The sequence below is a fragment of the Apostichopus japonicus genome, chromosome 12 (assembly GCF_037975245.1).
Source record: "Apostichopus japonicus isolate 1M-3 chromosome 12, ASM3797524v1, whole genome shotgun sequence".
Classification (NCBI taxonomy): domain Eukaryota; kingdom Metazoa; phylum Echinodermata; class Holothuroidea; order Aspidochirotida; family Stichopodidae; genus Apostichopus; species Apostichopus japonicus.
Window position 1 is genome coordinate 24,543,037 of NC_092572.1, and position 19,843 is coordinate 24,562,879.

Genomic DNA, 19,843 nt, shown 5'->3' on the forward strand with positions numbered 1-19,843 from the left:
CCCAATCTGTACAAGACTTGAAGTATCCAATAACGAATCAGTTAAGGAAAGGCATTCACCCCCCCCCCCGTCCTTCAAGTTAAACTGATTATCTCTAAGCTCTATTGATCTGCTTACTCTCACAAAGTAGAACCACATGATAGATGTATTGGCGTTCTTTTGTTACGAATCAGTGAAGTATTTTTCAGAAATGACTTCCCATCCATGTAATATATGCTATATGTGGTAGGTTTTATAAACGCATGTCCTTCGATTCCCATACAGGCACTTCTTGGTCCAATTAGGGAGCTGCTACGTTAGAGTATCAGCTCCCTGGTCCAATCTTATCTCTTCTCGTGATGCCAGTTTGTTAGATGATATGGACAGGGAAGGGGTGGGGAGGGGTGGGGTGATACATCAGTCACTACGATAATGTTGCCGTCATTCATATACAAAGCCAGCGTGACAATAAGGAAGCAAAGAGCGGGGAGGGGGGGGGGGGAGGCGAGTGAACTAAGGCTGCGACATAAATATATTTTAGACTCGCAGCAAATATCGAAACTCCCGTCCAGATATTTCACGAATATGAAAAAGTTCAAACGTTAGGATCTTAGGTATAGTTCAACCCCCCCCCCCATCTACCTATACTTATCCCTCGCCCGTCCCTCCCCCACACCCAAGTTGCTTTGAAAAGAGAAAGTAAGTCATATCTTACGTTTCAAAGTAATAACGTACTGTTAATACAACAAAATATAATTTAACATGCAGCACGCAGTAAGAGCTCCATATAGAATTTAGCTAAGGCTATAATAAGTTAGGTTAATTACCACGTTAGGTTACCGTATGACTCCCACGGTTAGGTAATACATTGAACTCATAACTTACCCACTGACGCGTGGAGCATGAAAGTATAGGTTGTATAGTACAAAACAAAAGAAAATAAATAAAACAAAAGTAAATAAAAAAGAATAAGGCCCAAATTAAGAATCTTTTGTAATTATTAAAGGCCACATATGATGTAAACTTACATATCTTTCTGCGATATTTCATTTTATTCATAAAGATTCTTCATCAGAAAACCAATTTATATATTTCATTCTCTTCATGAGGTTGCACAGCCGAGCGACGGCCTCTCGCGTTGCTATGTATAGGCTATATATAGTTATCACATAGTCAGAAAATGTTAATTGAACAGGTTCGCTATCATGCATATCTTGGAACGGGATGGGGCCGTTACGGTTAGCTAGATAACAAAATTACTCGTGAGACAAAGACCAAAAAAAAAAACGTATTTCTTCAATTTCTGGAAAGGTGATCTAAATTATTAAACAGATTAAAGGAGCAACGAAAAAAAAATACAAAGAAACATAAGAGAGAATACAGATATATAGTTGAAATTGTGTTTGCTTATTATACCTGCGAAGACCATGCATGGTCTTAATTCGAATCATTCACGTGTGTAAACTAAATGCCTAATTTCTGATGAACAAAGATATAACATTGATTTCCCTTGGGTATCTATTTTCTTTAATTTTTTTTTATAACGAAAGAAATGATTGCTAAAACTTTAATTAAGTTTAAACAAAAGGTACGGAATTAACCACAAAAGAATATTTAAAAAAAATATATCTTGATTGCGTGATGTCAAGGGGAAAAAAAATTGTAGGGCGAAATATTTGATATAAAGTATAAGGGTATAGGGCCAATGTCGTTCTAAATGCCTTTTTTTTATTGCCAGGTTAGGGGGGGGGGGGGGGCGTTATGTTAACCATTGGATGCTGGCGTTCCATAGAAATTTTATAGTTTCACGCTGGCTTCCTACAGAATCCAACCCATGGAAACTTTACGAGATCTAACAAAAGAGAGACTTGATATTTTAATTCAATGTTTATTGGTAATTCGATCTGATTATTTCGCTCAATGACTCTTCGATTCATTCTTGTTTAACCCGATCAAAGTATTTCCCTCAGAAGGAACTTTATGGAGTCAGACTTTGATACAATTATCTGCCCCCAAAAGCGGAATTTTCAAGCGTTCTCTTTGTATGTTACATCATAATCATCACCACTGGTCCCACTGGCAGACGCCAAACATTTACTATTCCTCCGTCTACGATAAATTAATATGTGTCTTTTTTTTCTTGTATGAAGATTTAAATGTATGCAGATTTAAATGTTTATGTACAAGTGATTTATATACCCGCTACTTTTCTGAAACACATTGCTTATTTATACCGACACTATTATCCTACTTTGGAATTTGAAGAGTTGCCAAATTCTCTTTTAAATTTTGCGATAAGACACTTAACAGCTCTCGTGCTACTCGTCCGATGCTTCATTTAGGAATACCGTTACGTAATAACAACGTATAAGCTCCAACTTATAAAGTTAAAAAACGCGGTATTGGTCAAACTCCATGCGGCGTAAGTAACCTGCTTCCGAAAATCTCCTTATATAAAATCTTGAAATGATTAAATGAAAGCCAAATGGAATACCCTTGAAATGTTGTAAAACAGATTAGGTTAATCAGATAGAACGACTGTGGGTATAAGTCTATGTAATATAGGCTTGCAGTTAAAGCCGCATGCTGTGTTCAATCGATAACACAGCTTGCAACATTAACTATTACACTAAAATACTCTATTCAGTCCAAAGAGTGACTCTATTACTCTTGTATAGATTTGACCAGGATGAATCACTCCTTTTGAGAAGTGGAATTTCACTTCTAATGAAGTGTGCATGGTGGTGGTTTCACTCACTCTATTTAGAACTAAATGTGTAAGATTTCGCTCTTAAATTGTCAGTGGAATGGTGCACCATGGACGCCCACCCCACAAATAGTAAATGTGCTACGTTTTTGGAATTACATTGATAGTTTATCGAGTGTTGCATTAGGCAAGTTCACACTTGTTTTTATTTTTATATTTTTGTTCTTTTTCACTGGAAGATCTCAAATTAACGATAAATTACCAAATTTCGTAGGAATTTGACCAATTTGTTTTCCATAAACTTTTTGTTACACTGATTAAAATGGCCAAAATAGATAGATGAACAAATACGACGTTCATTAATGAATATTGAACAGACTATATGCAAATTAGCTGCCTTATAATGGGGGTTTTATGACGTGCAGAAACGTCATCGGATATATCGCATCCCAGTTTGCTCAAGTATGAGTGAACTGGCCATACAATGCATTACTCAGATCGGCGTAGGATGTTTAACTTTAAAAATGCATCTGTTTTAGGTTCAAAAGTTGACCTGCATTATTTTTAAAATTTATTGGTTCGCTTTTTTTTTGTGAGGGGAGGGGCGGGGTGGGGGCGCTAAATTATCGTCTCCATTTATTTTTAGGATAGTAGGCGATACTTTGTTACGTATTCATCGGGAGTTTTATGATTCATAAACATATTCACAAACTTATTTTTGAAGTATCACATGACGAATGAGTGGAAATTACAAAAAACAAAATGAAGAAGTAACCAAGCATAATTATAATTGATGTTATGACGTTAGTCCTTTGTGTAACATAAATTTATGATCCACAAACATCATTTCATATTACGTTAATTTTAATAATGATAATCATTTAAAAGTCGTTTAGTCTTTTCACCCTCGCCTTATCAGTGTCAATAAATAATGTACAATAATATCACACATACCCTTAAAAAAATAAAATACACTCTTTTACCTTGAAAATGGCAGAAATTTATTCTGGCAATTTGCCTGCCTCATTTCTGGTCAACCTCGACGCTTGACACAGGTTTTAACTTCATCTTGTCATATGTATCCAAGCACTTAATCAAAGAGAGAGGTTTAAGATCTTGACGAAGAAGAATAAGGAGGGAAAAAAAGACTGTATTAAACACAGAAGCATTTCTTACAAGCACCATCGGAGTAACATAATTTGGCGGTCTCGCGGCAATAAGCGAGAAGCAAGAAAATAGTTGGCGCGCTCTTCACTTAGTACGGATATCTCTAAGTGCCATTTTTGTGTGTTGCTACTTATATACTAAAGTATACCTGGTCCAATGTGTCCTGTCTATGGAAGGGGCATGGATGGATGCACATTTGAGATGTAGTCCAAGAAAGACTCAGATGTTATAACGTTAGGCTTCATAGGCGAACACGGAGAGAGTACACAAACTTATCTTTGAACAGTATTACCGTGGCAATAGTCCTGAAGGCTACCAGCGTCTTACATAATCCGAGACTAAAGACAGAGATAAATGATTAAAGTTGAAACAAACTGCCCTATGTTGGAAACTTAAACACGCAATATATTAGACACTAGGTTTTGGTATGAAAATTACTTATGTAGAAATTTGAGCTTAATTTTTCAAAACCTAAAATGAGATTAGTTTTATATTTATATTTGACATATACGCAACTATAGTTATTTGTTATTCATAATTCGTTGCTGTAAAATCAGCTTCGTTTTCTCTGCCAGTTTTTTCGTTTGGTATTTGTGAAAGTCACTCAAGGACGGGCTATATTGTGTTCTTTTCGTGAACTGTGCTTTGACGACGCAACCACACTGAAATAATGAAGTAATTGTTTTCATCAAAGATTTATAAGCAAGAGAAAGGGAGACAGAGAAAATAGAATAAAAAAGAAGAAAAAAAGGAAAGAAGATAGCCACATAAGCAACAAAGAACGACTGGTATTGAATTATTGAATTTGAGTTACACTCTCAATCTGAATCTGTACTATTTTGACAATGGTACGCACATACCTCCGTAATATCGGCGCTTAGCTGCAGCGCAATTTCATTAGCGAAATTTACGACACCTCAGCAGTAGAACCCTGATTTACACTGGAAAGTCTGAAAGATTTTAATGTTTTTGGAAGATCTGCACGTTTTAATGAAATGAGTTTTGACGGCAAGTTGCACTTCGTCGTGCCATAATCAATCCCTGTTTGGCTTTAACCTGCGACGTGTATTTGCGCTTAATGAAAATTACGTCGTGTCGGGTTACAATCTACCTCAAAGTTTCGAATCTTGTTTAAAAGTGACATAATGTACCCACGAGTTTAAAATGGAAACTGAACCAATGAGTCTGTAAGTGTGAACGAGTATGTCAAAGAATTTTCCAAAAAAAAAAAGGAAAAATAAAACAGAGAGAGAATAATTAGAGGAGAAAATAGAAAGAGAGACAGAAAAACAGACGGAGATGAAGAGGGGAAAAGAGAGAGAGAGAGGATGGGAAAAAAAGACGTCTCGTGACGTCATGCGCCCACACACTACATGTTTAGTAAGTTTATAATTGTGACAGAATATGTCACAACTTGAAGATGGAGATAGAAGCAGATAGAATGGAGAAACGATCACGTATTGTATACAGTTAGAATTCTCTTAAAGTGTTATAAGCGGTGATCTGTAAATTTGACGGGATATGTCACGAATTTCACCATGATCTATTCTGACGTCAGGCAAATCAATGCAAAAGTATTAACGGCCTCTTTTGGGTTTTTTTTTTCACTTTTTTTGGTTCTGATAAGATTCGGGGTACCCAGATTGCTCAAAAGCCTCAGAAATGAATGCAATAGATCACGTGATGCTCGATAATAACTGCGACAGTTAACTTGATCTGTAATTGTGACACTGATTATTTGTTATCGTGGCAAAAGGATAATGTAGTTGTGACAGTATATGGTGACCTGTATTTGTGACAGAAAATTTAGCTCGTTGTGACAGTAAAGATTTTTAAATGTGACGAGTCAGATATGTAACCGTGAGAATGCAAAACCCTGCAAATGTCACAATGCGGATGACAATGCGGAAATATGCGAACGTGACAGTCGAGATATGTGATGTGACAGTAAGTATCCGATGTCATTGTGTGTGATACTAAAGATATGTAGGTTGTGACAGTTACGATCTGTGATGGGCAAAGAGTGATACGTAAATTGCGACATTGCAACAGAAAGTGCAAATGTCACATTAAAGATCTGTAACTGTGACAATGCAAAGCTTTTTTTTTGTGAATGTGACATTAGGGATCCGTATTGTGACAACGAGATATATAAGTTGTGACACTAACGATCTGTACAGTAGAAAGAGTAATACGTCATTGCGACATTGCAACAGAAAGTGCAAATGTCACATTAAAAACCTGTAGCTAGTATGACAATGCAAAACCTTTTTTGTGACTGTGACAGTAAATATTCGTAGTTGTGACAACGAGATATGCAGTTATGACAGTAACGATCTGTAAGTGTGACAATAGAGATAAGTAATTGTGACAGCGCCAAAAGATTTATAACTGCGAGAAGTGACATTAAAGATGTGTGAATGTGGCAGCAATTGTGAGACGTCTGCAATTGCCACAGTGAGGGTCCGTTATTTCGGCAGGAAGACAGAGTAATTTCTAAAGGTCTGTAAATTGAACAGTGTAAATATCTCATTTTGTAAACCAAAGGACTATAACGAGAAAACTAATTTACTGATTTTGTTTGTATTAATCCACTACAAGAGAAACTAACCAAGTCGAAAAAAAGGCAATGAAAATTTAGCACTGTACAGAAGGAACCTAAATTATTATTTATTTTAGCATGGAACGAATGGGACTATGTAGTTTATATACCATTAAACTGGTAAGGTTATTTACCAACGTATTGTACGTTTTGTTTTACAGAGAGAAAATATTCAGCACGTGTATGTAACATTACACTAATGGTCACGCGTGTCAGTGAAGAAATCTAGGCATGTGATACTAACAAGTACACCTTTAGTACCCGACTACCAGTAAAATTCTCGTTTGTTAATTTGGAAGTAGCACATTTACTTAGCACGAGTACAATCAACTTTTCCTAGAATGCGGGTATACTCGTAAGGATTCAATCGCCAGTCAGTTTGAATTTACATGAATTATTACAACCACTGGTTATCAAAATTATCAGACAAATTCATAAGATCTGTCACCAAAATAAGTTCAGCAAAGGGCAAAAGTTTAGTAGGCCTTTTAAAGGTATAGTCAGTATAGGCTCCAAATTATAGCACGCTATATTTGCTAGAAGTTTTCCAAAAGTACTTTACTTGAGGTCTTTACTCTCCAAATTGTTCTCAGACATTTTTTAAAAGGAACACTCAAGATGACTGAATGTCCCCATTGACGAAAATTCCATCGAAGGTTGTAATAAAAACCAGTTAAAGAATTTTGACCAAAGGTGACCATATTTGAATATCTAGCATATTTGGGGCCAATACAATATACCTTGAAATATGTGGTATGATGATACCCGAACGCGTATTTTTTTTTCCCAGGACGAACGTGGGCATCGGCCAATCAATTCCCTGGATTCAAAACATGTGACGCTTTTTCAAAAAACATGTTCTGAATCTTTTTTCCTAGTTTTGACCCCAGATTATGAACGACAATCCTTCATATTCGTTGAAAGAGGATCCCTAACCCACTTTCTAAACCTTAACTCTGATTTCAAAGGAATTTGTAAATTCCTGAAAAACCTGAAACCCACGTTCGTCCTGGGAAAAAAAAATACGCTACCCGAACTGCTTTGTAATATGCCAATATCTTAAATACTTAGCCTAAACCCCCATGACTTTAAAAAACTAAGATATTCGGTATGAATTTTCAATATGGCAATAAAATAAGATTATATGTATATGCAATCGCGTCATTGGTAGAAATTTGAGAATATCTTTTTTTTTTGAGAAAAAAAAAGATTCCTTATTTAGGTTCCCGATTTGTGACCTACAAATCTCATGTGACAACTGAGCAGAATAGGGTGAATGAATTCTTTATCATGTTTTTAACCTTCCTTATATTGAAATAATAAAAAAAAGAGAGATATAGAGATAGAAACGTAGAAAAAGTGTGGATGGTTGGGGATGGGACACGTACGATGGTGACACTTTTCATCGCCAAGGAACTTTAGACTCTTCGACCATTATCAAGTTACGTCACACTACCGCGCAAGGGGAATGGCGACTGAAAAAATCTATTTCATTACTAAAAAGCGATTTAATTCCACCTTTCCCAACCGCAAAGGTATCCGTTACCACGTGAACTTTACCTCGTCTGTTATGTTCCGTCTTTGCATCAAGTTTAAAACAGATAGTTAAGTTCCAAAAAAAAAAAAATTAATACAAAAATTAATAAAAAATAATATAGATGAAAAAAAAGAGGAATGAAAAAAGAAAGAAAATGGTGTAAAGTCGTTCGCTGGGTCGTTCAATTCAGTCTCGTTTTGTTGAGATATAAATTTACTGGAATAAAAATTAATTTTATTTACTTATAATGAGCCAAATTTTAGGTGTAGGTTAAAATCTGTAATTGTCACACACGCACAAGAAAAAAAGAACAATGTTTTCTTTTGTTTCAATTTTCTGTAACCGTTTTAATATTACATAACTTTGGAAAAATTAAAATTGAAGAAAATGCTAAAGAATGTACTTGAAGTACAAATGATAAATAAGATAAAGGAAATTTATGAGATATATATGTATATAAATATACATAATATGATTATTAGCTGATATATATATATATATATATATATATATATATATATATATATATATATAAATATATATATATATATATATATATATATATATATATATATATATATATATATATATCAACTAATAATCATATTATCTATATTTTCTACCTTCTTAACTCAAAATACCCCACCCAATTCAATCCGTTCGATACTTCGGTTTTCGTCGTGTAAGCTCGTATCTACCGGTAGCCTATACATTTCATAACAAGGGCAGCAGCCCTGCAGTGAATATACCATCAGACCTTCACGCCGTTTCTAGTTGGCATGCATGCATATATATATCCAGGCTATGACGTCATCAAACAACATTGATTGAAGTATGCATATTGGTTACGTTACAGTAAATCTCAACAATTGCTTGGGACGCGATAAAGGTCTTTGATCACTTTTCTCATTTTCCAAATTGGTCCGACAAACTCTTGCTATATTCAGTCGCACTATCAGCGCGTGTTTTGTTTACTTTCAAATAGTTTAAAGGGAACGAGTCATGGCGTATAAACGAAAAAGACTGGGATACGATGAAGAGCTAATAAACAAAAATGGAATATTCTGCAATAGTTCCTTGTCATAATTATTATCTTTTTGATTTTTTGATTTTGGGGTTTTAATATATATGTATAGGGCCGGTTCTGTTGTTGTGGATTTTGAACTATAGGAGAGTTTAAAGTTTTGCTGATGGGGTAACTGGAATCGACTTATGTTTGATTGTTCAAACATTGCTAATTTACAAATAATTAATTGATTAATGGATTGATTAATTAATGAAATTAATCATATCTATTCTGATAAATGTGTTTACTTATGCAGTATATGGTTGTATTAGTCACTCGCATGGAAACAGAAAACAGAATGTAACAATAGAATGCGAACAATGTCACTATAATAATATCTTGATTATTTCGAGATGATACCTTATAGAAGAGTTCCAGGGAACACAAACCCAATCATCACCTCTTGGTTTAAATGACAGGGAACTTTGTGAAGAAGAAGTCATCCAAACAGAAAAGAAGTTTAAAGGTCATGTCTGGGAGATACCATTTTATAAATCTATGATGTCATTGGTGCTACCTCTATCTGACACATTATAATTTCTAGTTGCTTATCTTTCCATATTTTCTAGTTGGAACGTTACCCCTGTTGTTAAAACCGACGTCATTATTAAGTCATTTTTAGGGGTGCATTATTTTAGATTCAATGTGGGCACACCCCATCTTCATTACATAAAATAAACATTATAATAAACCAAGGAAAAAAAACCCAAACAATTAAAACAGATGTGGTTCGTTGATGTCATATTTAAACTTGATCAAGTCGTTCCACCTTGTGTGTGAATATACCTTAGCTCTATGTCTCCTAAATGAAGCTATTTGGGGGAAGTTGTCCATGACTGTCATCTCTATATGATATATATCTATGGTAATGGTTGGGTATGTATCTCCTTTAAGCTATAATATAATGTGTTGGAATCGAATCATGGAAGAATTGTGATAAGTTAGTTTAAGGTGTAACACAAGGTAAATATGCATACCTCCATCTTCTATGGGAGCGGGGTATAGTGTGGTATATATCTTAGATAGGGCTCTACCGCATGGAGTCGCTGCAGGCTTCGTGAGGTAAAGTAGCCTGTCTTTAAGATAACAAATTTACATTATGGTATAACGTATAAGCATCTTACAAATCTCTTTTACGAATGTACTTCAAAAAACAAAAACGAAAAAACCATAATTGACCGAAGCCAATTTGTGTAATTAACTTTGTATAACGAGATATCAGCATGTAATTTTTTTTTTTTATGTAGAACAGAGATACCACGGTTTCAATGTTAATAGTTGACTGCATTGTTTACCTATTTAATTGATTAATAAGTAGTCTGGGAACTGCTCACAGCCGTCGAATGAGAAACTTTAATTCAGTGCCATATCTTCATTAGTTGCTGTAAATTTTAATTAATAAAGACTGGCGGTGATAACAAAGAGGTGAATTTAAAAAATTTAAAATCTTAATTAGTCTGAAGTTACGAAAACATTAATCAAAGATTTTTTTGAACACTGAACATTTGTTGACGCATTGTCCCTTGTTAAGCTCTATCAAAAAAAGAAAAAATGGAAGGACTATAAGCGATATTAATATGTTAATTAAAAGTAACACAAGGTCAAGAAAATAATTAATAATTAAACTAAAAAAGAAAACAATTTTGGTTCCTATAGTGCAGGCTAAATTAATTAATCTTTCCTAAAATAAAAAAAAATATATACCAGAATTTAAGAGGTTCGGTAATTAAAACGGCTGGATGCGTTACTCTAGTATATATCCTATGAAGTTAGTTTCATTTAAACCCCACAAAATCCATTGTATATATATAGTAACACGATTATAAGCCCAAGTATCATGTTACCAAAAGAATGCATCTTTAATGTTTGCAGACATCATGATCCCAAGAAAAGTGTCCCTTCCGAGTACCCGGCTGGTCTACTTTTCTCTGTATTAAACAACATTTGTTTTCTAAAACGTTGAATTAACGATAACAATATAGTCTTGACTATAAATCTGTGTGTTTTTCCCATGTCAGAATATTTAAAAAGTTAACATATTTTTATAATTTAAAAATATATTTAGATTTACAAAAAAAAAAAAAAAAAAAAAAATATATATATATATATATGAAAAGATATGAAAAGGCAAGTGCTCCTCAACTTTCGTTTTTTCCCTTTCGCTTCGTTGTAATAAACATATGTCTCCCTAAACTCATCCTTATACTTCTCCAATGTATCTATAGTGTGCTATTGTGTAGTACCCCGGGTCTAAGGACACACTATACATACCGACATAGCATCAGCCTAAACTCATTCATAAATATATATATATATATATATATATATATATATATACACACACACACACACACACTCTGTAATTTACTCTAACTCGTAGCCACTTCCGATGATAAGGGCTTTGGGAATCCTCTTACCCAATAACAAGACAGCATGGCTGGTTCTTTATGAAAAGTATGAGTAAGCTACAAGAAAAGAAACAAAGAATAAAAACGAAGAAGAAGAAGGAGAGGGAGAAGAGAAAAAAAAGGTGAAACTAAAATCATAGCAAGGTTTGCGATAAGGACAGGATTTTTACCCCGTAGCATGGATTTATTCTCCTAATTTCCCAGGCGTGAGATAATTACAGACAGGTAACAGTAAAATTGCCTTCTCTCTTCTGATATAAGTTATGAAAAACCCTTGCTGTAATCTACCACGACGGCCAACTCGATTAAATTTCCTTGGCGGTTTATTTTCTTTGGACTTTTGCTTCTCCGGAGTCTTGTCTTTAAAGGATCGAGAGAGTAAGGGGAAGAGGAGATGACTTGGGGAGGAAAAAGAAGAAGCTGAAAACGAGATGGAAAACGAGAGAATGATCTTATTATTACTTCCCCCCCCCCCACATTTTCTTCCCTTTTTTGGTGTGTGGATAAGGTGCCATAGAAACTTTAATTTCATATGAACTAGACATGCAGATTTCAAGAGGTCGTTTACTTTTCGTCAGAACAATAGTAGAACAAGTAATAAAACAAAAACAGAGAATGATGGACAGAGAAGAGACAAAAGCATTATAACATCTCTTCATGCTGTTGCGAATGATCGGGGATATATCGACTTCTGACGTGCCTTGTTAATAGAATAACACAAAACAGATCAAGATCAGTATGTAAACATATATGTTTAAGTATATGTTTGAACATAAATATTATGTCAACATACTTATAAGGAGTACGGTATGTAACAAGTATATTTGACTATGTGTTTGAACCTAGAGATGTGTCAAACCACTTACATAGATAGATGCTAATATTATGTTTGAATATGTTTGAACATAAAAAGGCAATAATGCACAATTGACTATAAACCATTCCTTGTTTTTGTTTTGTTTTTAGTAAACAGATAAGATATTACTTTGCTTTTACAGGTTTCGTCACTTTATTTTGGTAATAACACATTTTAAACCGAATATTTGGAACTTATAATCCAAAAAGTATAGAATGTTGAACATGTCATCCGAAACATCATTTTGTTTATCTGTTTATGTTATATTTATGTTTTGATTTTAAGTTGGTTAAAGAAAATTGCGATGAAGGTGTTCAATTAATTGAAAAGACACAAAAAAGGCCGTAATGATTACGTATTGCTAGCAAAATAAAGTAGCGACCAAAATGATTTAAAGTGATAAACACGGTTGTTGTAAATATGAGCAAACAATTAAGAAGTTAAATTATGACCCGAAACTAGAAAATTAATATTAAAATATTCAGTGGTCGTCTAATTATTATTTCCTTGTTCAATGTTTATATATCTCTGCTGGAACAAACCACCGACTTTACTGACCGAAGTAACATATTTTTCACCCTTCAGGCGCCACAAAGCTACCGTACTTTCTGTTAAGTAATAAACGCGCATCACCATGACGAGGTTCCATTCTCCGATATTGTTCTTTCAAGCAAAATACGAGAGTGAGGGAGAGAAAGAGATTTAAGCCTTGCAATTTGTGGCTTACATGAACGAGATATCAATGTTGCACTATATAACTGACAATGTTTTCTCTCTAATATTCTTCCCCGAGGCGATAAGGGAAGTCAAATATTCTCGAAGAAGACGCTTTTTTTTTTTTTTCTTCGCTATTTTTTTTTTTTTGTAAAGCTTAATTCAACTTTATAGGCGATGAACACTGACAACGTATCACGATATGTCGAGGCCGAGGTTAAGGAGGAAATTTACAGCTCGAAATTAGACTAAGTTAGAGCATAAAAAAGTTAGTGAAAATTTGTGAATAGGTCACACCGTGAAACTTGTTATTAATATAGTGCAGACTATAGGGGAAACTGTTAATGTTATATTTTGTGCATCTAATACTTATATGTTATGGCATAACAAAACCCCAAAAAAGTACATTTCATAAGTGGTCATAGCATGTCAGTCTCATATTTTTCGTACTTCGTTTTCTAATATGTTATGACCATTTACATTTTGTTCTTATTTTAAACTTAAAGTCATAACATATTGCTTTTTTCTCTCCATTCGTCATACATACATCTGTTATATTGTGTGTATGTAGTGTTAATATGTTATGACCATATACATTTCACAATTTTATACGGATAGTCAAAACAAACTACTGTTAGATTGTGTTCGCTTTTGTTTTTCGTATTATATATAAATGTTATATTTTGTGTAGGTTTTCCTTATTCTAGATAAGTCTATCGTAGTTTCTTGTTTGGTTACAAACAACATGAAACATGTAAAACTGTAACATAAAATTCCGCCTGGTCGTATAGCAAAATATTTAGAGGGTGCCCTCACCTTGATTATTTATGACGTCACTCGTCAATCGCTGCGGATTGCGCAAAGCAAAATTGTAACTCTTTAGCCGCGTAAACAGAAATGTTTATTTAAACTCTATTTTGTATAGTATCATATACTTTGTTTTTTCCAACAAATTGCAGGGGCGCCATTTTTAAAAAAGTTCTAAATCTGCTTAATTTGCTATAATCTTATTCCTTATATGTGGTAACTGTTTGTTCATTTTCTTTTCATCCTTTAAAAAAAAAAAAAACAGTTTCCGATGAGAGTCTTGCAAACGAGCAACTGAAGGGTCCAGTTTTTGTCAGTGTGCCCCCGTCACGTTTCGATTATTCGGAAGACCGCGGCGGGAAACTCACGTGTAGTGTCTTTGGCAATCCAACCCCTGCCATACAGTGGGTAGATACTGAGGGCGTACTCATAGAGTCTCAGCCGAACATACGCACCGTGGACAGTAACGGGACTATAACCTTCCACCGAATCACGACTGGTAACTATACTTCCAGTGCTGGAATATACAGATGTATCGCCCGTAACGCTGTAGGCTCCATAAGAAGCCCGGATATCAGAATTAATGCAGGTAAGTTTAATAGAAAATGTATACCTCTGTTGTTTATTTATGTTACGTCATTTTGTTGTCCCCCGTGGGTGGGGATGCAGCATGTTTTTTTTATAAAGATGGGGGGTGTGGACTTGGTGTGGTTGCAGCCGACTCTGGGCCATGCAGGGTGTGTGAATATTATAAGGAGATATGTATCATTAAATCGTACATCTTACGTAAAATGTATGTATATATATGTAGATATATATACATATATGTGTGTATCTTTCTCTTTTGGGTCGCCAAAAATGTAAAAGAAAAACGGTTCTTGTAAAATTTGTTATTCGTTCATTTTATGTAGGCTTAGTTATGGGTTTTAACGTCTTATTTAGACTATAATTGAGGTTTGGCTATGATAACTGTTCATAAAACAAACCGGAAAAGGGTTATTGATCCTTCGGCCTCTTGAAGGACACTTAAGAAAACTAACAAACAACTAATCAATCCACCACGGGTCTTTCATTCTTTCAAAGAGACATCGAACCAGACACTTTGAAATCAGTTTCCAGTCGCTTGCCTTTTTTGTTTTCTTCCTCTCCTTCTGCCTTGTGACTCAAAGAAACGTAAACAGTTAAAGGAACCACTGAGGTTTTCCCAAATGTCCCATTTTTTGGTCTAGAAATTTGGGTAAAATTGTGGTAAATTGTTGTCACTCTCTTTATATGGTCAAATCAAATCCAAAGTTTTGGAAAGAGAGGAGGTTGTTGCATGTATCGCGGTTACGATGGTCAACAACAGAGTGTAAAGCACTGTTATATGGAACGCGAAGGGGGACACTTTGTGTGCCTATATATGAACAACACCGAACTGCCATGACAGGGACTTACTTCGAGCTGTGGTATACCAAAGCCTGTTGCACTGGAAGCATGGGACGAACACTGGCCCGAGAACCACCCGAGGTGAACACACACACGAGGTGAACGCATGAACAACGGTGTTAACTCTAACATAGACCACAACACGAGGTGAGCACAAGGGGAACATTGTTAACTCTAACACAGACCACTACACGAGGTGAACACAAGGGAAACATTGCTAACTCTGATACAGACCACAACACGAGGTGAACACAAGGGCAACAGTGTTAACTCTGGCACACAGCACACACGAGGTGAACACAGGGGTAACAGTGTTAACTCTGATGCAGACGACAACACGAGGTGAACACAAGGGCAACAAGTATTAACTCTGGCACACAGCACACACGAGGTGAACACAGGGGCAACAGTGTTAACTCTGATGCAGACCACAACATGAGGTGGACACAAGGGTAACAGTGTTAACTCTGGCACAGACCACAACACGAGGTGAACACAAGGGCAACAGTATTAACTCTAACACATACCACAAAATGAGATGCAGGACTGAGGCTTGCTCGAGGGGCTACAATGTAACGTGAGGGTTGGCCATGTATACTACCAACATTCAAACGAGCGACTAGTTGTCCTACAGTATAAACAATACAAATTATAATGACTGATTTCTCCCTTATCTTTCGAAGCTAATGAAGTCATCGTTACGGTTTGTGATTTTAGTAAGTAGCTTGCTTTAAGATGAAAGGAATTTCGTAAATAGACCGAATAGAGATATGCTTTATTATGACAAAATTAACAATCATAGATTAATACACGACTCTTTGAAACACAACGGCATTCGATGTTATACCATATATTATTTAATGAGTTTAAATTGTTTACAAGGACCTCGAAACTATTACAATGTGATGGGGTGGGGTGGGGGGGGGGGGGTGAAGACATTAAAGACACGGCTTGTCCAAACTTCAAAACATTGTGTGGGTGTGTGTGTGTAATCATAACGGGAAACCGTGTGAGTAATATCACACAAGAAGCTATAATACTTTCCAGCAACAAAACAACATTCCCCCCTTTTCGACTCTCAGATGAATTCTTATTATACATATACATATATATATATATATATATATATATTTTTTTTTTATCTTTACCAAAAACCAAGCTTATTGACTTATTTTTACACATCACTTCACGATTGATTTAGGGGATGGTAGTGCATTGTGGTGTGAGGGTCGTTCAATTCGCGGCTAGCTGGTATAGTAGACATTCCAGCGAAGGCAAATAAGGGGAACCGTGTGCAGCGTAGCATCGATTGGTTCAAACCGATCACGTCATCTAGTACAGACCTCAGGCTACAAGAATTCTGCTAATTACATTTCTCTCACCCTTTTCCACATTTCTCGTTCTTTGTTGTAGTATAGGATGATAATAGTCTCTTTACCATATTGTGGATGACTTTCAACTTTATTTGTGTTATAAACTACTTTGCCAGCTGGTTGGTATAGGACATTTTGACGTGACAGAACATTACTCATTTGTTTTTTTTTATTTTTCATTTGATAAAATTAGCAATATGATTTAGTTTTGAGTTTATTTGGAAAGTCGTGCTTATTGCATGGGACGTGAGCTAATGTCCCATTATTAAGTCAGAGATAATTTTTTTCTTCACAAGATTAAAAGTTGATCTTATTCCAATTTTTAGGACCGTTTACAACTATTATTAAGGGACATAAAAATGTCACCATGAACGGCTGTAAAACAAGGAGTGAAAAAAAAAACTGTAATATAAAAAGAAAGATTAAAAAAAGGAAGAAGATATTGGTAAGCGTCGAATACATTGTGATATAAAATGAACTAATAATACATAGCATTTCTTTGAATGGATAGTCTAGACGATTTTTTCTGGGGAGTGGCAAGGGAGGGGTGGGAGGGGGCTGATGAGAGTGGAGCATGTTATAAGCATCCTGGATAAATTTGCATTCAACCTCTACATATCGTTTTCGAGCTGACATGCGTTGTACCAAAAGTAAACAAATGTAGAAGCAAACAGGTGTGATGTCATAGATGCACACTGACATACATTTGGTCCATGTTTGTCTTTAAAATGTATTTCCTATTTTCTCCTATAAAATTGGTAATGTATTAACATAATGAAAACACACTAAAGTCATTGTGGGTATCGATAACATCAAATCCACTTAAGGAAAGTTGGAAACCCTAATCCAATTCAAAAGTCCAAACAATAAAGCGAAAAACAATATAATAATAGAGAAGAAACATTTTGCTGTTAGAGTACAACTATGACGTCAAACCTGTTTGCTTCAAGTTCACGACTTTACAAAACTTTGGAAAATTTCAACTATCAATATCTCGACAACGTCATGTATAGGAATTGGATGAAAAATTTGCCACTACTGTTGTATGACCACTATATGACCACATGACTATGACCACTTTTAGTATATAACCAATGGTAAGACCACGTGAGTTGACGTCACACCTGTTTGCTTCAAGTTCACTTACGGTACAAACTGACAATTTCAAATGTCAATATCTCGAGAATGGGTGAGTTTCACGTCCATCGTCATTCGGACGAAAATAAAGTTCAGTGCGGTTATTTTTGCAAACTTCAACAGTATACCGTATTTGTCAGCATAAACTTTGACAGTTAGTCCAGAGATACCCTTGCATGGGCCTCGCATTCCTCGGCTCCAAAGCCACCCCTTAATTTATAACAGGTTTTAATCCTCCTGCAGCCCGACCTTGCTCCTGTGTAAGGGCTCCTCTGGAGAGCAATGCTTCTGCACTGAGCAGGACTACTCTCATTGAAGATGACAATAATAAATAAATCATAAATAAAAAGTTGGGGAAATTAGTATTTGAAATTACATTTGTTTTTAACAGTTTGGATAAAATACCCGACCACTACTCATAGTACATAATACGTTGCCACGGTATAAAGGTGAACTACTTATATCCTTCCAAAACACTACAGAAAAACATAACGATCTTTGAAAATTAATTTTAATTTCGAGATCCTTGCATATACTCCAGGAATCCCAGTCATTACAGTCCAGAAAATTGCTTCAAAATGGACGGACAACTTTCTTTAGTTTTTGTATGTGATCAGAGAAAGTATGAAGACAGAGAGAAGAGACAGGGATTGAGAGAGAGAGATGGAAAGAGAGAAAGATAAGGAAAATGAAGAGCAGACAGGCACACGAGCTGATCAAAGCCCATGGCAAAATGTTGAACCGGAAGTTTGGGGGTACAAGCAAAAACAACAAAACAACACAGGGCTTTAAATATATTAGATCTTTACTGATTGTAAGAAGGGGGGAAAATGCTAAGCTGGAAAATTTACCGAGTATGGCTCTTGATATAATGGCGTGAACGTAGATTGTATATTTCGGAAAGAGTACAAAATGTATTGAGTTAACCACGAGTTAACCGTGGTGATGTAACCATGGTAACATGATCACGATTTGAATGAGTTATACCCTGTAATATTCAGTTATAGAAGAATACAAATTAAGTATTGATGATGATGATGATGATGATGATGATGATGATGATGATGATGATGATGATGATGATGATGATGATGATGATGATGATGATGATGATGGTGATGGTGGTGGTGGTGGTGATGATGATGATGATGATGATGATGATGATGATGATGATGATGATGATGATGATGATGATGATAGTATAATACTAATAATATTAGTATTAGTAATAGTAATAGTAATAGTCATTGTCATTGTAATTGTAATTGTAATAATAATAAAAATAATAAATATCAAAAATATCAACAATAATTATGATTACATTGTAATAATGATATAGTATCGCATTGGTTAGAAAAGCACTAGAAAGTCAATAAAAAAACATACAAATATACAATAACACACACGTCCACTCGCACACTCACACATACACTTTAATTGAAATGACATTGCAGAGGTTATATCCAGGGACTTCATTTTCAGGGTCGAATATATCTGCGAAGTTCAGTCTGATTGTTCCCTTGAAGAAAGAAAAAACAAAACAAGAAAAAGAGAAAAGATTTTTTTTTCAGTTAAGAGTTGGCTACACACTGGGTTATTTGCTCAAAATTACGTTTTATTAGGAAGCTACCCTGGTATGCGATTATGATCGATAGGAGTATGTCGAAATTACAAATGGTTTCATTTATAACTTTACTTGCTTTTGAAATTGCCTGTATAGTGGCGGATAAACGTTCATATTGTGAACTGGTTGCCATGGTTGTACCTTGCTTTGACGGAGGGGGGGGGGGTGAGTAAGGGTTCAGGCAGACAATGGAATTGGGGAAAGGAAGGGGTTGGGGAGGGGTGGAGGTGGTGGAACAATACTAGACCTAGATAGTTTTCAGACAGAATAAATGATAGTTATTAAATAATTGGAAAAAAAAGGAATCTTGTAGATGGCGTAAATTACAACCAGGGGTGCAATAACGCATAGCCTATTTCCGGTATAATCGGGGATGGGGAGGGGGAGTTAGTTTAGGACAAAATATTAAAATAAAAATTAATTATGTACAGAACCTAT

The 19,843-nt window shown here is 35.2% G+C and overlaps 1 protein-coding gene across 1 annotated transcript in view; it reads left to right on the plus strand.

The window, feature by feature from the left end:
* Positions 1-19,843, plus strand: part of LOC139977985 (cell adhesion molecule DSCAM-like) — a 94,728-nt gene that overhangs the window by 8,840 nt on the left and 66,045 nt on the right. The window contains exon 2 of the mRNA XM_071987876.1: positions 14,109-14,432. Coding sequence (XP_071843977.1) covers positions 14,109-14,432 — 324 coding nt within the window. The remainder of the gene's footprint in view (positions 1-14,108; positions 14,433-19,843) is intronic.